This window comes from Salvia miltiorrhiza, unplaced genomic scaffold (assembly GCF_028751815.1).
Source record: "Salvia miltiorrhiza cultivar Shanhuang (shh) unplaced genomic scaffold, IMPLAD_Smil_shh fragScaff_scaffold_2_2:::fragment_3, whole genome shotgun sequence".
In the NCBI taxonomy this organism is placed as follows: Eukaryota; Viridiplantae; Streptophyta; class Magnoliopsida; order Lamiales; family Lamiaceae; genus Salvia; species Salvia miltiorrhiza.
This window is the reverse complement of record NW_026651451.1, coordinates 30,922-54,918: the sequence shown is the minus strand read 5'-3', so window position 1 is coordinate 54,918 and position 23,997 is coordinate 30,922. Positions and strand designations below refer to the sequence as shown.

The following is a 23,997-nucleotide window of genomic DNA, read 5'->3' as shown; positions in this document are numbered from 1 at the left end:
TTATTTCTCGGGTGAATGTTTCTTTTCTTCCACTTGAGTCGGCTCTTCTTTAATATCTCCAACATCGATGCTTTCCATTGGTTGTGTTTTTTGGATTGCATTTTCTACGATATTGAGATTTCCTCGTTGATCGAATTTTATAGACTTGAGCATCATCATGAAGCACATTTATGTGTACACTTGTGTGCTTAATCCTCTATAGTATGTGGAGTCTGTTTCACCCTGTGAAAGTATATAATTGTTATAATTACGTAATATCGAATTTTGTAATATTAACAATTTAAATTATAGTAAGTATTTAAGTAAGAAATCTTAATTTACCTCTTTGATTGAAGAAAAATATTCATCCACATAGCATCCTACTTACTTTTTGTTTATGAGAGTTATGTTTCTCACAACCTTGATCACATAGTAAGAAAAATTGTCTTTTAGACATAAGGGTCAGAACGAAGAAACCCTCAACTCATATAGCTGCAACATGATCTGCATGTGGAGAATTATATACCCGTTGATCTAAGTTGATATCTTTGGAAATATGAACCCAATTAACCCAGCCCCAACTCGCTCTAACTCAACCAAGACTCGCCGTTCCCCATCGTCTACCATCCTTCTCCGATAACCAGAAGCCAAGAAAGCCACCTCCGATCGGCACCATCAACACCAGAAACCTAGCCGCAGGTCACTCAAACTCTAGTCAAGACATGATTTTCTGTAAAACAGGGAGCACCCTTTCCTCTTTGATTTCTCTTTGATTTCTTAAAATCATTCATTATAATTTGATTTCTCTTTGACTTCTTAAAATTATACTCGTTTCAAGCTTTCGTGATCACTATATAGTTCTAGGGTTAATCAAAAAAAGTAATCATAAAAGTAGGTCTACGAAGATAAGCTCACCTTTGGTTTTGTTGCTGTAATGGCTTTCTGTGGGTTGATTTTGATTTGACTTTGCACCGATCATTTGAAGAAGATTTTAATAAAATATCATCGACATGGTGTAATAGACCAAAAGTCATAGATAGAATTGTACAAGTACATTTGAATAAGATTTGATTTCTTGGAGTAGAATTTCAAAAGAGAGAAACCATAGAAAGTAGAAAGGGAGAAAAAGAAAGCTGATCTCTCATCGGCTATGAGGAGAAAGAGGTGAGATAAATCAATAGTTTCAAAAATCAGCCTCCAAATAACAGAAAACTACATAAATGCCAGCACATCACTATTCTTTTTACAGTACTATTCCTCTTCCTGCTTCTCTTTTATTAAGATTGTTAAATATATGCTAGAATTAGGGCTTTCATCATTTCATGGTATAATCTCTGTTTGAAAGCCAACCAGTCATCAACGAGGAACCAATTGTTGGAGACCTCGAGCAGACTTCTTTGTATGTTATTTCATGATTAAGTTATATATATAAACCATTAATGATATGATTGGTGTTTGTTTACGATCTTTGATATAAGCCAGTTTTTGGCTCGTTAATTTGATAATGTGTAGTGTGCATGAGTTATTGGAAAAATAGTTGTCTTACTTATAAGCTTGTATTTGCAATCTAATAACATGTGACTGTTAAGGTAACATGATCAAAAATATTCGACCAACATAAACTGATGTGTCTTGAAAAAATAAATATCGTATATCTGTAAATAATACTCTTTTAACTTAGCCATATCAGATTATTCTTATGCGGAAAAGCATCATAATCTCTACAATAGGATTGTGGTAGTTCTATGGAGTGGAGTTGATGCGTATCAAGATTGTAGAAAATGCAATGCCTCCCAGAAGTAAAGGGGCCAAAATAAAAGGCCAAAACCTTTGGATATTTAACCCAACCAAGTGGCTCAAGAAATCGATCAGAAAACTGTTGAATCCTGCATTTCTGAGCTCCCATGTCGACGTTGGGCAGCGCCTTCCTCCACTCGCCCGTCTCTGCCTTCATCTCCCAAACCTCCCACGACAGATCCCCACACGCAACCAGGAGCAACAGACACCTCCCAGTCGACAGATAATAATAGTCGCAGTAGCATTCAAGGTACTGGTAAGGGACTTCACTCAGTGTAATGATCTCCGTCTCCACATCCATCGTAGCGCAGCACTTCCCCCATCCCCAGTGCAAGAAACCTTCAGTAGTCAAGGGAGCCTTGTTGAAGAAAAATAGCCTGAGATGGTCGGGGAGGTGGTGAACCTCGACGTGCCTCCAGGATTCATCGACTCCAACAGTGAGCACATCAAGACTGTAGTCAGTTTGTGGGCGTGGTGCGGAGGGGCAAACAGTGTACTGTGCAATCACTTTATACGCCGAGGAAGCTGCAGAGTATGCAAAACCATGTCCGCGCAGGCCATAGGATAGGCCTCGAGGGAATGGTGGGAGGTGGAATAACTGCTTCGTTGCAGGATTCACAAGATGAAGGAGGCAGTCATATCCCCAATCCTTCCCAAGAGCCACCTCCAGAGCCAAACCGTTGCTGGTAGCAAGAACTCCCATATCGGAGCGGTAAGCTAGCACAGATGTGTGGATTCCGCCGTCAGCGGTGGCTGTTATATAAATAGGCCGAGCTTTTTCATATGGGGCTGATAGGAGGAGTCCATAGGTAGCACCGTGCATCTGCACGTGCACGTTGATGAAGGTACGAGAATGGATAATGTGGTACCACCGCCGGCAGACGAGCATCGCTCTGTCGTAGAGATGATTGGCCGGAAAACGGAGGAGGATTTCGAACAATAGGTCTGTGGGGAGGCAATCTATGTTTGTTGGCATCCCTTTTTACACCTCCGGAAATAATAAGGCTGACTTATCATCTGCTTTTACTGAATGCAGAAACGCTGTCGTTTGTGCAGCAGCGGCGCGGAGGCGGCTGCTTGCGGATGACTGGTTTCGTACGCTGCGGCGGAGTAAACCTAAATAAATACAGCAGTTTCCCACCCAAACCCAAATAAACCTAAAACCCAAAAATTGGCCCATTCTAATTCTAATTAAATAAGTATAGCCCTATTCTCCTTCATTCACGCCGCCACAATCATTCATTATCCCTTCAACGCTCCATCGCGTGCTGAACGATTTGGTATGGCATTTGCTCCACATTCCATGAGGTATAAATTGACTTCATCATATCAGAAGTTCAAGCAGCTTCCTCTCGCCATACTGATCTCTCTATGAATGTACAAAGAAATTAGTTGATTGAACCCTAATTTGCGAACAAAACCACGTTGCTTAAACTCAGTTTTTGTAGCGGATAGATAATGTGTAATGCACATGAGTTATTTGATTTTCTTTCTAATAGAAAATCAAATAAAATTAGTTTCTTCGTTCTGCACCCCGTGTGTTCGACTAATTTTCTGAGATACAATTTTTCTCCTCTTCAAGCAATTTCTTTGATTTCACGTGTTTCTTCTTTTTCTCCAAGATATCAAGTGTCAGCCAAGCTTTATTTTGTTGATTTGCAGAGTTATTTGATCAGAATAAGAGCTTTGTTTTCCATTCGATTTGAGGAGGCTGTTGAGGAACATAACATTGTTAGGATCACAGCCTCCCCAACGATATTTCTTCGTTTGTTCGGACAAAGAATGTCAGCATGTAATCTGATGTAGCTACATGTGAGTGTGGGAGATCCTTGAACAGAAAAATAAGCGGTGGGGAATGTCTATATGGAGCTTTCGTAACCAATCCTTCGTCTATCTTCGTCACCGATGATCTGATATATATGAGATATACTCTTGAGTTCCATCTCTTAATTATTTAACATTTGTTCTATATTGATGTGCTAAAATTTAGTATTACAAATTTTTGCTGCTCTTTGGAGTAACTGCAAGATTAATAATTTAATCTAATCCTTCAAATCGAACATCCCCTTACTATACTTTGAACAATTTATAATATAAAATAAATATTACGTAATTTTAACAAATTTATATATTTTCACAAGGTGAAACAGATTCCATATAGAGAATTAAGAACACAAACGTATACAGAAATATGCTTTAGACAATGCTCAAGTCTGTAAAATTCGAACAGAATAAAAGTACAATAACATCTCACTCAAAATATTTAACCATAACTCAAAACATATCAATGATATTTGTGAATGAAAAACTAAAATTTTGCAGAAATATATAGTTCTTGGATTGTCTCTTTCAGCTCAACAATGGCTGTTTCTCTTTATCTCCCACTTGTTTTTCAGTTGTGCTGCCAATGAAAAATGAAAAACCACTGTGAATAGTAGTAATACAATTCCTACCTTACTCGTTGTCCTACTCCTCCTTCTTGACGTTCCTCCTTCTTGACGTGAAAGTTAGGACTAGCCATGCTCTACTGTCCTCGTGTTTCTCTAATATTCTTTTAGTAGATTCCACAACCACATCACTGCAACGGTTCACATCAATTTCTCTAAGTGTGGATGTTTTTGCGAAATCTAAAGGGATCTCAACCAACTCAAGTACTTCAATAAGATGAAGGGACTCAAGGCATGGAAAGTGGGAGCTTTGTGTTTTCCAGATTTCTATACCATCACACCACTTAACACTCAAGAATCTGAGAGTACTGCAGAATTGGCCTTCAGTTGTTTCCCACTGTGAATCTCCCATTGTTGAGTGCGAGCTTCCGAAGATGGGGCAACACACCTACCTTATCCAATATGTCTTGCCAGCAATAACTCGATGTAAGTATTTATTTCGGCTAGGGCGGGAAACTGCTGCAGGTATTTGGATCCACCCCCACTGCTTGTAATTCATTTAATTACTTCGCCGCCGCGTTTTACACAATTCACAGAAAATAGAAAAGCTGAAATGCCTCCGCGCCACTACTGCACCGACGGCAGCGTTTCGGATCCCCATTCTGACATTCTTAGTAGAGAATCGGTAAGCACTCTCCCTCGTATTTTCCCTTGTTTGATATGCTGATTTACGTATGCATATATGTTTCATAAGACAAGATTTTTGTCTTTGAAATTTAGGTTAGATTAATATAAAAAGACATTGATATCAACGATATGCATATGGCTGTCTTATTCTCTGCATATAAGTTTTGACAAAACACATGTATACAAATTAATGAATTGGTTAGTTCGATTGATTAGTAGAGTGATGATGCTGTTTCAAAACAAAAAATTGTAGATAAGACATGTTTATGACAATATCTGTATTCAATAAGCAGATAATAAACATTAGAAGTCGGCCTTATTATTTCCGGGGGTGCAAAAAGGAGAGGCAAGCATATATAGAGTCCCTCCCCACAGACCTATTATGACATCGAGATGCACCACTACCCAGACCATCTCAAGCGATGTCTCCTCAAAGGCGCAGCCCAACATCGAGTTGGGTGCTGAGAAATGTAGGATTCAACAGTTTGCTCCTGAAGCTGGTGGAGTTCTTGAGCCACTTGGTTGGGTTAAATATCCACACGTTTTGGCACGCGTTTCGTTTTGACATCTATTTTCATAGGAAGCAATGGCGGCCTTGCATTTTGTACAATCTTGATACGCATCAACTCCACTCCATAGAGCTACCGCAAAACTATACTGGTGGTTATCAAGCTTTTCCGCATAAGAATAATCTGATATGGCTCAGTTAAATTAAAGAGTATTAGTATCGTTATTGTTTATATTTGGTCAAATTAAAAGAGTTTATATATCATATAGATTCAGCAGTCCTTATAACGTTAACGTTTTAGTGCTCCTTTGGTTCAAGTGGAGGAATGGAAAGAGAATGAAATCAAATAAAGGAGTGGAATGGTAATATTAACCATTACTTTTATTGAGTGTTTGGTTAAATAATGGAAATGAATCATTAGTAAGGGATTCTCTTTCTTTTGTTTCCCCTCTATTTTGAAGGGTAATAAATTGGATTCAATTAATTGAATCCATTTCCAACCTCTAAAAACACTCAATCAAACGTGGGCTTAAATTATTTGCAGATGTACGATGTTTATTTTGTCAAGATACATTAGCTTATGTTGCCCGAATATTTTGACTTGTCATGTTACCTTTTATTAGTGAAAGCTGCGTTTGTTTTGAAAGAATACATCAACTTATGTTTTGACTTGTCATGTTACCTTGATAGATAAAAATCTTATCTATCAATAGGTTTGTGGGGAGGGACTCTAGGTTTGTTGGCATCTCTTTTTCACTCCTCCGGAAATAATCAGGCTGACTTATATCTACAAATTTTTGGGAATTTGAGGTGTAACCTAATTTGGGGTCTGCAGCAATTGGTCACTAAAGTGATGAAAGCACTTCTAGCATATCACTCTCTCTCTCCTGCGAAATATGAGTCGTTTTCAGGGCCAGCTGGTTTGGGATGATGAGAAGTGGAACGACCTTCATTTGAAAACGTGAGATTGTAGCAAAAACAAAACAAAAAAAAAAAACTCATAAAAAACATGAGATTGTAAATGCAGGATTCTAAATATAAAATAAATTTGATTTGATTTGATTTTAGCAAAAGTCAAATGCATATCCCTATTTACAAATCACAATAATAATTCTACTGGATTCGAATGATGGGCTATTTTTTTTTTTAAGCGACTCAACCCACTCCCTTTTTATTGTTGCAAGGGCTTTGGGCCCCCCTGCCCAACCTGATTTTACAACAATACTTTTGAAAATCGAAATTTCAAAATTATTTTTTTAATATTTATAATTGCTACTCCCTCCGTCTCATTCAAAGTGGCGGGTTGCTTTATTACACACCCATTCTAGTTTTATATCAAAGAAACAGGAATTAGAAAACATCATTTGATAAAAGCATTTACGTTTGCCAAGGTGTTATTGTTTGTGGTCAATAATATAGATCTAATGTAAGAAAGTAAACGAGTTATTTAAATAGAAAGACTTGTGGAGCTAGCTAGCTAGCTTACAGTAATGAAGCAACAAAAGCTCAAAGTTTTATAAGCTTACAAAACAAAAGGTCTAAACTCGTAACTAACAATCTTGGACTGTAACTTCAAAGTTGGGACTTGCCAACCTCTGCAATCTTTCGTGTGCTTTTAGAACTTGAGCTCGAACATGAAGGTCTAGTTGGTCTCCTTGTAAATCCACTTGTTCTTCTACTATCTCTTTAGCTGACACTACCGCCAGTGGTGGAGCCAGGATTTTTTTGGGGGGGAGGGGTTGAACTGTTACGGGGGTTCGGGGGCAGTAGCCCCCAGAATTTTTTTTTGGGGACATTCAATACATTTTAGACATTTTTTACTAAAATACAAATATAATAATAATAATAACAACATTTTCATAGATAATATAGTTCTAATACATTCCAAATAACATAACTAAAAAAGTTTGAATACATTACAAATAACCTAAGAATAAATACTTGGTGAACTACTTGATTCTGTTTGAGAAAGTGATGACAACTGATTGCGACGAGTACTCATCGATTAAAAACGTTGCAATATCTTCTCTTTATCAATCGTTGAGAAAATATTCTTTTCAATGTATACGATCAAACTGTCATTCATCCACTCGTCCTGCATACGATTTCGCAAATCACTTTTGACAATCTTCATTGCAGAAAATGCTCTCTCAACAGAAGCAGTGGCTACAGGTAATACTAATGTCAACTCAATCATGCGATAAACCAATTGAAAAATTAAATGATTGCCACTTTGAACCATTTCTTGAGCAAAACTTCCCAAATCAGTGATCATAGCCAAGCCAAGGGTTTACTTCTAATTTCTTTTTTTCGATTCAACGGTCTATCCCCAGTTATGTGTCCTTTAAAATATAAATAATATATGTATATTATATAAAATTAATATTTTTTTTTCAAAATTGGGGGGGGCTTTAGCCCCCCCGGCTACGCCCCTGACTACCGCTGATTCACTGCAATTTTCCAAATTAATTAATTTCAGCGTTGCTATTTCTCCGACTTCGGAAGGGATCTCCTCCAATTCCGTAGCTCGAGGCTACGGAATTGGCCCTCGATAGTGTCCCACTTGCCTGTTTGGAAGGTACCACGATGTAATACTAACTTGTGAAGAAGGGGCAACCACCCTAACTTTTCCAATATCTCTTCCAACTCCACATGATGAAAGGTATTAAGAGATAACTTCAACTTCTTGGGGGAGTGTGGGAAACTAATCCTCTGCAAATACTCATCATATGATGATGAGGTTGTACGCTCTGTCATACAAGTTTCCGAGCAGGTGCGAAGCAGTCCTTGCATCGATGAAATATTATAATTGAAAGATTAAGATATTTTGATAAACTAGCATAAAGAAGTATAAATATAAATATAATATTATTATATTTAAATTTTTAATTTGCAATTGGTCTACTTGCTATTTTCCCGGCATATTATAATGGAAAAATTAAGATATTTTGATCAACAAGCATCAGTGCGTACGTATGTTGTACGCATTAATAGACTATACAAAAACCACTCTAAAATAATACTTAAATAAATTAATAGACTCTGCAAATTAATAAATTTCTTTGTCCCTATTTAAATAAATTTAAAAAATTATCAATTTTAACAAAATATTAAAATAATACTCCAATAATATTATATAGGTCTTGTTAATATTACAAATTAGGGTTAAATTTCTTTTTCATTTTTTGATTTTTTTTCCCATGACAAATTTTTTTTACCAGATAATACATGAATTGGAAATTAAATTAAAAGGAAATTTCCCCGTCCACATTCCCCCCCCCCCCAAAATTAAATTCGAGCTGGCAGTCGGAAAGTCAGCGTGGCTATATCGTTTGATGACTTAAACGACGCCGTTTCACATAAACATAAAACGACATCGTTTTACTAGTCGAAGTTCAGAAACTGGAATTTAGTTGAAAATTAGGGTTTACTGCATTTTACCCTCTTTATTCGAGATTTAGGGTTCTTCCTTCCTATAAATACATATCGGAAGCGGCGCGGAGGCGGCGGCTTGCGGATGACTGGTTTCGTACGCTGCGGCGGAGTAAACCTAAATAAATACAGCAGTTTCCCGCCCACCGAAATAAACCTAAAACCCAACAATGGCCCATTCTAATTCAAATTAAATAACTATAGCCCTATTCTCCATCATTCACGCCGCCACACACTCTGCCCAATCATTCATTATCCCTTCAACGTCTCAATCTCCATCGCCTGCTGATCGATTTGGTATAAATTGACTTCATCATATCGGAAGCTTCATCTCGCCATACTCATCTCTCTATGAATGTACAAACAAATTAGTTGATTGAACCCTAATTTGCAAACAGAACCACGTTGCCTAAACTCAGTTTTTTTGTAGCGGATGGATAATGTGTAATGCACATGACTTATTTGATTTTCTTTCTAATAGAAAATCAAATAAAATTAGTTTCTTCGTTCCGCACCCTGTGTGTTCGACGAATTTTCTGAGAGACAATTTTTCCCCTCTTCACGCAATTTCTTTGATTTCACGTGTTTCTTTTTTTTTTTTTTCTCCGCCGCAGAGTTCTACATAGTTCATCGGAAATAGAAAAGCTGAAAAGCTTCGTATGAAACCAGTCTTCCACAAGAAGCTGCCTCTGCGCCGCTGCCAGTGATCCGGATCCCCATTCCGACATTCTTAGTAGAGAATCCGTAAGCACTCTCCCTCATATTGTCCCTTGTTTCATATGCACATGCCTCTCTTTCAAAATTAGGTCACACCTCAAATTCCGTATGCATGTAAGTTTCATAACAAAATATTGTTATATTTGAAATTAGGGCTGATAAAACACATGTATACAGAACAAAAATTTGTAGATAAGATACATGTTTCTGACAATACATATGACATATCTGTATTCAATAAAAGCAGATGATATACGTTGGAAAGGAGAGGCCAACAACATAGAGTCCCTCCCCAAAGAGCTATTGTTTGAAATTCTCCTACGTCTTCCGGCCGATCATCTCTACGAGAGAGCGAGGCTCGTGTGCCGGTGGTGGTGCCACATTATCCATTCTCATGCCTTCATCAACGCGCAGATACACGGTGCTACCTATGGACTCCTTTTATGCCCCCTAAAGCGTTATACTCTGCCACTTCATCCACTTTATGTAACAGCCGACGCAGATGGTGGAATCCACTCATCTGAGCTAAATCACTTCTCCAAATGGGGAGTTCGTGCTACCTGCAACGGTTTGGTTCTGGATGCCAAAGATTACTGGCCCCTTCGCCTCGTGAATCCTGCAACGAAGCAGTCATTCCTCCTCCCAGCATTACCTAGACACCTATCCTATGCCCGGTTCGAGTATGGTTTTGCATATTCTGCAGCTTCCTCGGCATATAAAGTGATTCAACTGTGCGCTCTTTTCCATTCGCCACCACGCTTAGCAGCTGACGTGCTCACTGTTGGAGTCGATGAATCCTGGAGGCACGTCGAGGTTCACCACCTCCCCGACCATGTCAGGTCATTCTTTTTCTGTAAGGCTCCCTTGACTAGTGAAGGGTTCTTGCATTGGGGAGGGGGGGAGATACTGCGCAACGATGGATGTGGAGACGGAGATCATTACACTGAGTGAAGCCCCTTATGAGTACAATGCATGCGACTATTATTATCTGTCGACTGGTAGGTGTCTGTCGCTCATGGTTGCGTGTGGTGATCTGTCGTGGGAGGTTTGGGAGATGAAGGCAGAGATGGGCGAGTGGAGGAAGGCGCTGCCCAATGTCGATTTAAGAGCTGAGAAATGCAGGATTCAACAGTTAGCTCCTAAAGATGGTGCAGTTCTTGAGCCACTTGGTTGGGTTAAATATCCACATGTTTTGGCGTTTTATTTTGACGGATATTATTATTATGGGAGCCAATGGCGGCATTGCATTTTGTACAATCTTGATACGCATCAACTCCACTCCATAGAGCTACCAAAATCCTATACTACTGGTGGTTATCAAGCTCTTCCGCATAAGAATAATCTGATATGGCTAAGTTAAAAGTGTATTATTGTTATTATTGTTTATATTTGGTTTAAGTTAAGAGAGTTTAGAAACATTATTATTTATAACATTCTTCTTAAATTATCGTGTTCATATTTGTTGTTTATTTGATAGCTTGAGTTATTTTCTTGGGGCAATTTAAATGGGATTTCGGTTGTTTTTTTTGGCATTTGTAACACCCTAAAATTTACTAACTAAAATAAGAGTTTCAACCAATCAAAACATCAAATAAGCAAAAATAGGTTCATTTTCCGAAAAATTCACCATTTCAGAAAAATCATCTACCAAACTTTAAAAGTACAATAACATCTCACTCAAAATATTTAACCATAACTCAAAACATATCAGTGATATTTGTGAATGGAAAATAGTTCTTGAATTGTCTCTTTCAGCTCAACAATGGTTGTCTCTCTTTATCTCCTCCTTCTTGACGCGAAAGTTAGGACTGGCCAAGCTCTCCAGTCGTGCTTCGTTCTCATCCCCAAGTTCAACATTAACTTGAAATCCCCAAGCTCAACATTAACTTGAAGGGTACCTTTGGGGATTTCCCAAAACAATGTCATCTTGGTCGTTAGGAGGGTCTGGGAGATGAAGCTTTGTGAACTCAACATGCCTCCAGTCGTGCTTCGTTCTCATCCCCAAGCTCAACATTAACTTGAAGGAGATGAAGCTTTGTGAACTCAACATGCCTCCAGTCGTGCTTCGTTCTCATCCCCAAGCTCAACATTAACTTGAAGGGTACCTTTGGGGATTTCCCAAAACAATGTCATCTTGGTCGTTAGGAGGATATGGGAGATGAAGCTTTGTGAACTCAACATGCCTGATGTTAGGCATGTACCAAAAATCAGTTGGCGCAGTAACTACATTGTAGTTGTGAACAATTAGAGTTTGCTACTTCTCCCAAAAAAATACTCCGTACAAAGGAGGGTTCGCTCACCAATATATTTGAATTTCATTGTTCGTATTCACTAAGCAAGCTTCCATCGCTGCAGCTGCGGCGGGCCGACTTTGCAGAAAAAACGAGTTTAAAGTAGAATGAACTTCATTTTCAGGTGAGTTTCTCAATAGGAAATGGGCACAACGTGCGGTGGCGTGAGTAGGGATGTCAATTTAACCTGAAATTCGTGGGTTAGCCCAATTAATCTGTCAATTCGAGAGGGTTCGGCTCAAAATTTTAAACCCAATAAAAATTAAAACCTGATTAGCTCGTAACCGAATAGCTCAACACCCGATAGGGTCGGCCCGAAATCATGTAGGGCTTACCCGAAAATAATGTGTTCGCTTGATTATATTGCAAATTTTCTCGTTATTTGATTTTCAACTTCATTACTTTGCTTATGAAAATTTGTATAATAAGATATTTTTTCCAATAGTTTGGGAAATATATTTTGATTCAATAATAGAAATTCAATATCAGATGTTATACTCATCATTTCACTTCTATGTATTTTTTATCCAATACTTAACATAAAAAGTTTAGATGTAAAAAATTAAAAAATGATACTTATCTAATAAAAATATTGCATTTTTATGTATCCAAGACTTACATATATCTAATGACCACTTCTAAATAAATACACAGTTTCCGCCCTATTCTCCCTCATTCACGCCGCCACCATTCTGCCCAATCATTCATTATCCCTTCAACGCCTCAATCTCCATCGCCTGCTGATCGATTTGGTATAAATTGACTTCATCATATCGGAAGCTCAAGCAGCTTCATCTCGCAATACTAATCTCTCTATGAATGTATAAAGAAATTAGTTGATTGAACCCTAATTTGCGAACAAAACCACGTTTCCTAAACTCATTTTTTGTAGCGGATGAATAATGTGTAATGCACATGAGTTATTTGATTTTCTTTCTAATAGAAAATCAAATAAAATTAGTTTCTTCGTTCTGCACCCCGTGTGTTCGACGAATTTTCTGAGAGACAATTTTTTCCCGCTTCAAGCAATTTCTTTGATTTCACGTGTTTCTTCTTTTTCTCCAAGCTATCAAGTGTCAACCAAGCTGCTTGTAATTCATTTACGCCGCCGCGGTGTTCTACACAGTTCACCGGAAATAGAAAAGCTGAAATGCTTCGTACGAAACCAGTCTTCCACAAGAAGCCGGTAAGCACTCTCCCTCGTATTTTCTCTTCTCTGCATTTAAGTTTTGATATAAAAAGACATTGATATCAACGATATGTATATGGCTGTCTTATTCTCTGTATTTAAGTTTGGATAAAACACATTTATTCATAAGCACTCTCTCCCTCATATTTTGCCTTGTTTCATATGCACATGCCGGTCTTTCAAAATTAGGTTACACCTCAAATTCCGTAAGCATATATGTTTTATAACAAAATATTTTTATATTTGAAATTTGGGCTGATAAAACACATGTATACACAGCAAAAATTTGTAGATAAGACATGTTTCTGAAAATATATATGACATATCCGTATTCAATAAAAGCAGATGATATACGTTGGAAAAGAGAGGCCAACAAACATAGAGACCCTCCCCACAGACCTACTGTTCGAAATTCTCCTCCGATTGCCGGCCGATCATCTCTACGAGAGAGCGAGGCTCGTGTGCCGGCGGTGGTACCACATTATCCATTCTCATGCCTTCATCAACGCGCAGATGCATGGTGCTATCTATGGACTCCTTTTATGGCCCCTAAATGATAATACTCTGCCACTTCATCTGCCACTTTATGTAACAGCCGACACAGACGGTGGAATCCACACATCTGAGCTAAATCACACCCCCAAATTGGGATTTCCTGCTACCTGCAACGGTTTGGTTCTGGAGATGGCTCTGGTGATGGATACCAAACATGACTGCCCCCTTCGCCTTGTGAATCCTGCAACGAAGCAGTCATTCCTCCTCCCGGCATTACCTAGACGCATATCCTATGGCCAGCTCGTGTATGGTTTTGCATACTCTGCAGCTTCCTTGGCGTATAAAGTGATTCAAAAGTACACTGTTTGCACCTCGCCACCACGCCTACCAGCTGCTGACTACGGTCTTGACGTGCTCACTGTTGGAGTCGATGAATCCTGGAGGCACGTCGAGGTTCACCACCTCTCCGACCATGTCAGGTCATTTTTCTTCAGTAAGGCTCCCTTGACTAGTGAAGGTTTCTTGCATTGGGGAAGGGGGAGACACTGCGCGACGATGGATGTGGAGACGGAGATCATTACACTGAGTGAAGCCCCTTACCAATACAAGTATTATTATTATCTGTCAACTGGGAGGTGTCTGTCGCTCCTGGTTGGGTGTGGGGATCTGTCGTGGGAGGTTTGGGAGTTGAAGGCAGAAACGGGCGAGTGGAGGAAGGCGCTGCCCAACATCGAGTTGGGAGCTGAGAGATGCAGGATTCAACAGTTCTCTGATCGATTTCTTGAGCCACTTGGTTGGGTTAAATATCCACAGGTTTTGGCCTTTTATTTTGGCGCCTATACTTCTGGGAGGCATTGCATTTTCTACAATCTTGATACGCATCAACTCGATTCCATAGAGCTACCACAATCCTATATTGGTGGTTATCAAGCTTTTCCGCATAAGAATAATCTGATATGGCTATGTTAAAAGAGTATTAGAATTGTTATTGTTTATATTTGGTTTAGTTAAAACAGTTCGTATATAGATTATTTGCAGATATTTTGATGTTGGTTTAGTATATTGAAGGATGATATAACTTTTTGTGAGAGAATATTTATGATCACTTTGAATGGACAGATTGTGACCTCACAATCACATTGCTATTCCATTGCAGATTGTGACCTCACAATCACATTGCTATTCCATTGCAAATCAGTTTGAGAATATTTTGAATGGAATTATGTAATACAAGCTCAAAAGCAAGGCAAAATCATTTTTCCTATTGTTTGTTCCTTTATTTGTTATAACAAAATTTTCATGGAGTGTATGTCAAGTCAGCACACTACAAAATTTTCATGGAGTGTATGTCAAGTCAGCACACTGTCACAGATGATACCAGCATGATACATTCAAAACCTATATATATTTTCATGGAGTAATATATAATTTGTCATTGAATGAGAAATCTATGCAAGTGCTAAAGATATAGATTGATAAAACAAATTAAGATTTGTGAAACTTGAAGAAGATATGTTGATGCTTCAGTGGCATCTGGTTTGGGATGATGAGAAGTGGTCTAAACTATGCTTTGCTGCTCTGAGAGAAAAGATTGAGTGAAACGGCCTTCATTTGAAAACTGATGAACTGCTCTTTGGAGTAAGTGCAAGATGGGATTTTTTTGCATCTCTTGTTCTTAACTACCACATTACTTTTGGTTAAATTTTCTATGCGAGTATGCATGTGTTGGCCAAGTGATAAGATGTTAATGCCTAAGCCGCGGCCTTTAAATTTCTTTATTCAATACAATTAATTTATCAAAAAGAAATATAACTTTCCTATGCGATGATGTTGTCCAGCTCATCAAGAATTATTTTGTAGGGAATAGTTGGCTGATGACTTTAAATGACTTTAGGGAATAATTTTAATTTTATAGTGTCATTTATACGCAGTGTCATTTACAATATTATAGTGTCAATTATAAGCAGTGTCATTTAAAATGTTATAGTGTCATTTGTATAATAAAATAGTGTCAGATTCAATCTTATAGTGTCATTTTTCAACATTTATAGTGTCATTTAAAATGTTATAGTGTTAATTTCAATCTTGTAGTGTTCATTTATAATAAATTGTTTTTAATTATAAAAATTACTCCATTTTTAGAAATAAAGAAACAAAGATTAAAAGAGAAGAAACAAAAAATGACAAAGATGTTAAGAATATATCAAATTAAAGGCACAAACTTTCGAGTATTTTGGTTTAAAATTCTTATCGAAATTGTGTCAAAATTTATGTACTTATTTATCACTAACCAAGAAAAACTCTATTCTTTTTTTTAGGGTTAAGGTGTAGATAGGTCCCTCAAGTGGAGGCCCTTAGAGCGTTTCAGTCCCCTTACTAACTGTGTGTGCAAATTGGCCCCCGAACTCAAAAAAATGGTGCAGATCGGCCCCTCTGACTTAACACCGTTATGGGCCGTTAGTCAAGGGGGCGATCTGCACCGTTTTTTCGGAGTTTAGGGGCTAATCTGCACCTTTTAACTTTTTAATTAATTCATCTCTCTCGCTCAAAATTTGATCGTCGTTGTCGCTGATTCAAGCTTCGGCGAGGCCGGCTGAGGGCGCCGCCCCTTTCATTTTCTCTTGGGCCCTAAACCTCGGAGCTCGCTCGACTGCACACGCTTAGCGTCAAGGACGAGCCATAATTCTCCCATTCTGTCGGAAATCGCCGCCGCAATATCCGGTGAACCCGCCGCCTGGCTTTTCTCGATGAGGAGTCGCCTAGCTTTTCTCGATAAGGAGTCGCCTCTCTCTCTCAAATCCGGCGAAATCCGGTGATAAAGGCCGACGATGCCCGTCGCCATCTACACTATCGGCGTGCTGTTGAAGAAGGACGCCTTCAAATCAGAGACTATCGGCGAGGCGAAGTTCGATTCGTTGGGGGTGATTCTGCAATTGGGGGCAGTGACATTCGTGGGAGAATTCGAGTTTCCATTTCGATTATATGATTTTCGGGAGCAATGACGCCGATTTGAAATTCCCGATTTGGGGCTTAAGAACTTAATTTCGTGATTTTCCTCATCTGACGGCGATTGACGCCGGAAAAGTTGGTCGGAGAAGATGAGATGTGATTTTTTTTAATAAACGGTGTGCAGATTAGCCCCCGAACTCCAAAAAGGGAAAAGGTGCATGTTAGCCCCTGAACTCCGAAAAAACGGTGCAGATCGCCCCCTCTGACTAACGACCCATAACGGTGTTAAGTCAGAGGGGGCGATCTGCACCATTTTTTTGAGTTCGAGGGCCAATCTGCACACACAGTTAGTAAGAGGACTGAAATGCTCTAAGGGCCTTCATTTGAGGGGCCTATCTGCACCTTAACCTTTTTTTTATAGTAAGGACGTCAATCGAGCCAACCCACCATATTTTAAGCTAGTTCTATTGAGTTACGGGTTCAGGTGCGGCCTAATCAGGTTAAAACAAATTTCGGGTTAGAAATTTCAATCACAACCCAAATTATTCGGATTTCGGGTTAACTCATCGGGCCAGTTGGACTCAAAAAGTTATTTTCAAAAAATTAACTAATATATTTTTCTTGATAATATTATATTTATAATAAATAAATATACGCATAAATAAGTAACATTACATCGACTTACATAACTTAATATGCAAGTCTTTGAGATATAAAGATACAATATTTTTATTAAATAAGTATCATTTTTTAATTTTTAAATCTAAATATTTCATGTTAAATACTGGACTAAAAATACAGAGAAGTGAAATGATGAATATAATTTTCTAATATTGAATTTCTAACATTGAATCAACATACATTTCACAAACTATTGAAGAAAAATATCTTATTATACTAATTTTCATAAGTAAATTAATGAAGTTGAAAATCAAATAACAAGAAAATTCTTATATAGTATAGGGAACACATTATTTTCGAGTCAGACTTATATAATTTCGGGTCGGCGCTATCGGATGTCGGGCTATTCGAACGGTAATTTTTGTTGGATTGAAAATTTTTAATTTTAACTCTTTGGAATTGATGGTTTAATTGGGCCACCCCACACATTTTTGCTTGGATTGAAGCCCTACTAATAAGTATATATTTGTGCCGACCGCTTTGTAATTCATTTACTTCGCCGCCGCATTTTACACCGTTGACAGATAATAGAAAAGCTGAAATGCCTCGGCGGCGCTGCTGCAACGACGGCACCGTTTCGGATCCCCATTCCGCGACATTCTTAGTAGAGAATCGGTAAGCACTCTCCCTCGATCATATTTTGCCTTGTTTGATATGCACATGCCTAAATTAGGTTACACCTCAAATTCCCTATGCATATATGTTTCATAACAAAATGTTTTTATCTTTGAAATTTAGGTAAGAGTATAATATAAAGAAGCATTGATATGTATATGGCTGTCTTATTCTCAGCATTTAAATTTTGGAATGATAAAACACATGTATACAAAACAAAAATTTGTAGACATGTTTATATGACATATCTTTATTCAATAAAAGCAGATGATATACAATAGAAGTCGGGCTTATTATTTCCGGAGGTGTAAAAAGGAGAGGCCAACAAATATAGAGTCCCTCCCCACAGACCTATTGTTCCAAATCCTCCTCCGTTTGCCGGCCGATCATCTCTACGAGAGAGCGAGGCTCGTGTGCCGGCGGTGGTACCACATTATCCATTCTCATGCCTTCATCAACGCGCAGATGCACGGTGCTACCTATGGACTCCTCCTATCACGCCTATATGATAATACTATTCTGCCACTTTATGTAACAGCCGACGCAGATGGTGGAATCCACACATCTGAGCTAAATCGCATCTCCATATTGAGAGTTGTTGCTACCTGCAACGGTTTAGTTCTGGAGTTGAAAGCCAAAGGTTGCTGCTTCCCTCGTCTTGTGATTGTGAATCCTGCAACGAAGCAGTCATTCCGCCTCCCACCATTCCCTAGAGGCGTATACTATCTCCAGCGCTACTGTAGTTTAGCATACTCTGCAGCTTCCTTGGCGTATAAAGTGATTGCACCGTACACTGTTCACCACTCGCCACCACACCTAGAATACTACGGTCTTGACGTGCTCACTGTTGGAGTCGATGAATCCTGGAGGCACGTCCAGGTACAGCACTTACCCGACCTTCTCAGGCCACGTCTCCTCGCCAAGACTCCATTGACTAGTGAAGGTTTCCTGCACTGGGGACGGGGGAGATACTGCGCGACCATGGATGTGGAGACGGAGATCATTACACTGAGTGAAGCCCCTTATCAGTACAATGAAAGCAAGTATAAATATCTGTCAACTGGGAGGTGTGTGTCGCTCCTGGTTGCGTGTGGGGATCTGTCGTGGGAGGTTTGGGAGATGAAGGCAGAGACGGGCGAGTGGAGGAAGGTGCTGCCCAACGTCGACTTGGGAGCTCACAAAGGCAGGATTCAACAGTTTGCTCCTAAAGATGCTCGTCGTGTTCTTGCGCCACTTGGCTGGGTTAAATATCCACAGGTTTTGGCCTTTCATTTTGGGATGCATTGGCGGCATTGCATTTTCTACAATCTTGACACGCATCAACTCGACTCCATAGAGCTACCAGAATTCTATACTAGTGGTTATTATGAAGCTTTTCCGCATAAGAATAATCTGATATGGCTAAGTTAAAAGAGTATTAGAAACGTTATTGTTTCTATTTGGTCAAGTTCAAAGAGTTGATATATCATATAGATTCTTAAAACGTATCAACGTTTAAGATTATTTGCAGATATATGATGCTTATTTTCTCAAGAGACTCTTTCAAAGAGTAGTAGTATTGAAGGATGATATAACATGGAATATTTATGATCACTTTGAATGGACAAATTGTGACCTCACAGTCACGTTGCTATTGGATTGCAAATCAACGTATATTCTATTCAAGAATATTTTTAATGAAATTAAGTACTCCCTCCGCCCACAAAGTATTGCCCCATTTACTGTATAAGTTGTTGTATGGTGGGTCCATTAGTGGTAATTGAAGTATTGCCCCATTTGCCCCATTTACTGTATAAGTTGTTGTATGGTGGGTCCATTAGTGGTAATTGAAGTATTGCCCCATTTACTGTTTGGCACAGGTTTTAATAAGTACTGCCCGTTGACTAAAGTATAGTACTGCCCGTTGACTAAAGTATTAAAGGCGTTGTGTGGTGGGTCCACTAGTAATAAAGTGTAATAAAGTAAAATATAAAAATAAAATAAGTTGTTGTATGGTGGGTCCATTAGTGACAATTGATGATAAATAAATGAAAGAATAACTCATATACACAACAACATTATCAAACGAGCTAGCAAAAAATTGGCTTAGATCAAAGAAGCTTAGATCAAAGAAGAGTGTAAACAAACACCAATCATATCATTAGTTGAGCTATGAACATATGTATAACTCAATCATGAAGTAATATACAAAGAAGATTGTTTGAGGTCTCCAACAATTGGTTCCTCTCCAGCAGCACAACTCGAGCTCCAACACTTATCCTTCCTTCCTTAACGACTGGTTGGCTTTTAAACAGAGGATATGCCATGAAATGAAATGAAAGCACTAATTCTAGCATATTATATAATAAACAAAATCAAATTTGGAATAAGAAGTGACAAAGAATATTATATCAGAATAACTCAATTTTGTTTGTTCCTTCATTTGGTATAATAGAAGCTTCATTGAATATATGTTAAGTCAGCTCCAAAACTAGGATTAATATGTGACAGATGATTCCAACATGATACATTCAAACCTATCTTTCATACAAATATAGACTCTATATCTACATATATAATAAAAATAATGAAAAGGGTAGACGTTGCGAACACACCACATTCTAAGACTGAAAGGAGGGTTAAACCCCTTCTGATACGTCTTCAGCTTAATCCATTCCATCTGCAGATAATAAGCAAAGAAATGATTGTGAAAAGAGAGGTGAAGCTAAGACACATGCAATTCATTGTACTCCACCAAGAATACATAACAGTACGCTTTAACTCTTGGCCTCCAACTAAACTGGCGTAAGAACAAGACTGGCTTCAACATAAATGAATCGAATCAAATCAAATAAGAAAAGATTATGCAAGAAGGTGAATACGAGGAGGCCAAGAAGACGAGGAATTCAGTTAGGATTGTTATGGGCACGCCTAAAGGATTCCTAACTGGTGTACAATGTCTTGTAGATAGATCCTCACCCCAATCCGGTGTCTTAGCCACCAACTCTTCGACTTCTATATCCGACAAGTGATCAGCTGCAATACATCTTCTGCTACCTCATCTCCAATAATGAGATCATTGCTGAGGAACTCCTCCCACAAGTTAGTCATATCACTCAAATTGGTGTAACCAACAGAGGTGTCAGGGTCTGTCTCAGTCGAGAGGCCCTTCAAATCCGTGCTCGATCCATCCTCCATCACACAAGAGAAAAGACTCTCCACCTTCAGTTGGGCTCATATTTATTCTCCTCTTCTGACCTATTTCAATGTTCTTCTTCTCATTCGAGTATTTATCCACATACTGCTGAACAAAACTCGGGCTCTTGAAAGCCTTAGCAAGGAAACTCAGCATCTGCTGCTGCTTCCTCTCTGTATGTAGAAGCCTATTGTCAGTATGTTAGAAGAAATTAGGTTATTGTGTATGAAGAGGATTACAGATAGGAAATCTGCATTGTTGGCTTGGAAGAGTGAATCGGCTCCAAATGCTATAAAGTTGTTTGAGGCCAACAAATCTGATTCAATGGAATGTAAAGTTGTCTGGAATGGTGAGTATGGGTATGAAGTGACTGAGGGAGAAGATAGACATATTGTATTTATAGATACAAAGAAGTGTACCTGTAGAGTTTGGGATCTTACTGGTGTCCCCTGTTGTCATGCTATTGCTGCGTTTCATTCAAGCTCAATTGATCCAATGCTTGTTATTAGTAAGTGGTACCATAAGGAACCATGCATCTGCCAAGGATTATGAACATGTTATTCATCATTCCCTAGAGGCGATGTTTGGTGGCGGCGAACGCTGGCGGAACTGCAGTGATGTTATAGAGATGCGAAAAGGCTTTCGGGGGCGGCGGTGGCCGCGGAGGGGTGGAATGTGGCGGAAGTGCAGTGATGTTCTCTCCCCCATTTCTTTTCTAGTTAAAAAATGGCATCGTTTTTAACTAAGTAAAACGACCGTGTTTAACTATTATTCCGACGTGTTCACGTAAGATTTCGATCCAGTTGTCCATGTCATCAATTTTTCGCCGAAAAATTGGCCGGAGTATCTAAATCAGACAAATTGAAAGTTTACTATTATTCATTACAGACCTTGAAATTGGGTACCCAAACCAGAACTTGGAAATAGTTGGGTAATTTAGGCACCATTAACCCTAAAAATTACTCCATTTCTAGAAATAAAAGAGAATAAACAAAAAATGACAAAGATGTTAAGCATATATCAAATTAAAGGCACAAACTTTTGAGTATTTAGGTTTAAAATTCTAATTAAAACTGTTCCAAAATTTATTATTTATGCATCGATTTAACAAAAAAAAAAGAGTATTTAGTAGTACTTCAGTTTGGGCGAGAAACTGAGCATTTATTGGGGCCCGCCGCTCGTAATTCATTTGCATCGATAGAGAAGTTGGAATGCTTCGTCCCAAACTAGCCTCCCAGAAGCCGCCACCTCCACGGCGCTGCTGCACCGACGGCAGCGTTTCGGATCCCCATTCCCACATTCTTAGTAGAGAATCCGTAAGCACTCTCCCTCATATTTTGCCTTTTTGATATGCAAATGCCTCTCTTTCAAAATTAGGTTATATATACTTCAAATTCCCATATGCATATATGTTTCACAAGAAAAGGTTTTCTTTTTCAAAATTTATGTTTTGGGCTTATAAAGCAGTTGTATACAAATTTAGTGAATTGGTTAGTCGATGGATTAGTAATTTAGTAGAGTGATGATGCTCTTCTGTTCCAAACAAAAATTAATTGTTCAATTGCTGTCTTACTCTCTGCATTTCAATTATTTGGCTCAAATTAGTGAATTGGTTAGTCGATTGATTAGTAGAGTGATGACTGATGATGCTATTTCAAAACAAAAATTTGTAGATGATATGCATTAGAAGTCGGCCTTATTATTCCCGGAGGTGTAAAAAGGAGAGGCCAACAAACATAGAGTCCCTCCCCACAGACCTATTGTTTGAAATCCTCCTCCGATTGCCGGCCGATCATCTCTACGAGAGAGCGAGGCTCGTCTGCCGGAGGTGGTACCACATTGTCCATTCTCATGCCTTCATCAACGCGCAGATGCACGGTGCTACCTATGGACTCCTCCTATCACCACCCACAGAGAATAAGTCTCTGCCAATTTATGTAACAGCCGATGCAGACGGTGGAATCCACACATCTGAGCTAACTTACCTCTTCGAAATTGGAATTCTTGCTACCTGCAACGGTTTGATTCTGGAGATGAAAGACAACCCTTACGACCTCCGTCGTCTTGTGATTGTGAATCGTGTAACGAAGCAGTCATTCCTCCTCCCACCATTCCCCAAAGACGTATCCTATCACCAGTACTACAGTAGTTTAGCATACTCTGCAGCTTCCTTGGCGTATAAAGTGATTGCACCAGCCACTAATCGCCTCGGGTTTCCACGCCTACAAACTGACTACGATCTTGACGTGTTCACTGTTGGCGTCGATGAATCCTGGAGGCATGTCGAGGTTCACCACCTCCCTGATCATGTCTGGCGATTTTGCTTTGACGACAAGGCTCCCTTGACTAGTGAAGGTTTCTTGCATTGGGCAAGGGGGAGGTACTGTGCGACGATGGATGTGGAGACGGAGATCATTACACTGAGTGAAGCCCCTTATGAGTACCATGAAAGCAAGTATAAATATCTGTCAACTGGGAGGTGTCTGTCGCTCCTGGTTGCGTGTGGGGATCTGTCGTGGGAGGTTTGGGAGATGAAGGCAGAGACGGGCGAGTGGAGGAAGGCGCTGCCCAACGTCGACTTGGGAGCTGAGAAATTCAGGATTCAACAGTTTGCTCCTCCTGAAGCTGGTGGAGTTCTCGAGCCACTTGGTTGGGTTAAATATCCACAGGTTTTGGCCTTCTATTTTGACGACTTTTATTGGGATAAAAAACGGCATTGCATTTTGTACAATCTTGTTACGCATCAACTCGACACCATAGAGCTACCGCGAAACTATACTAGAGGGTATTGGGCTTTTGTGCATAAGAATGCATCTCTGATGTGGTTAAGTTAGAAGGGTATTAGAATCGGTATTAATTGTTTATATTTGATCAAGTTAAAACAGTTGATATATTATTGCTTATAACGTTTCAGATTTTGTGCAGATATATATATCTGATGTTTATTTTCTCAAGATACATGATCAGCTTATGTTGGCAGAATATTTTGACTTGTCATGTTACCTTTTATTAGTGAAAGAGTAGTAGTATAGTGAAGGATGGTATAACTTTTTGTGAGAGAGAATATTCATTTTGACTGGTCATGTTACACCAAT

The 23,997-nt window shown here is 39.0% G+C and overlaps 2 protein-coding genes and 1 pseudogene across 4 annotated transcripts in view; 2 read left to right on the top strand and 1 right to left on the bottom strand.

Moving 5' to 3' along the window:
- LOC131002874 (uncharacterized) overlaps positions 1 to 14,560 on the top strand; it is a 40,882-nt gene extending 26,322 nt beyond the window's left edge. Inside the window, exons 1-3 of one of the 3 annotated variants that reach the window (XM_057929368.1) lie at positions 4,828 to 4,848; positions 9,755 to 10,470; positions 13,333 to 14,560. In XM_057929368.1, coding sequence (XP_057785351.1) covers positions 13,333 to 14,451 — 1,119 coding nt within the window. In that variant the 5' untranslated portion in view covers positions 4,828 to 4,848; positions 9,755 to 10,470 and the 3' untranslated portion in view covers positions 14,452 to 14,560. Of the gene's footprint in view, positions 1 to 4,827; positions 4,849 to 9,654; positions 10,471 to 13,332 lie in introns of those variants that run through there. The other 2 variants (XM_057929367.1, XM_057929366.1) reach the window with 2 other exon arrangements.
- Positions 14,561 to 20,637: 6,077 nt separating this feature from the next.
- Positions 20,638 to 21,849, bottom strand: LOC131002892 (heat shock factor protein HSF30-like; annotated as a pseudogene).
- Positions 21,850 to 22,067: 218 nt separating this feature from the next.
- Positions 22,068 to 23,826, top strand: LOC131002896 (uncharacterized). The gene is made up of 2 exons (XM_057929390.1): positions 22,068 to 22,218; positions 22,576 to 23,826. The coding sequence occupies exons 1-2, from the start codon at positions 22,114 to 22,116 to the stop codon at positions 23,734 to 23,736; spliced, it is 1,266 nt and encodes a 421-aa protein (XP_057785373.1). The 5' UTR covers positions 22,068 to 22,113; the 3' UTR covers positions 23,737 to 23,826.
- The last annotated feature ends 171 nt before the right edge of the window (positions 23,827 to 23,997 follow it).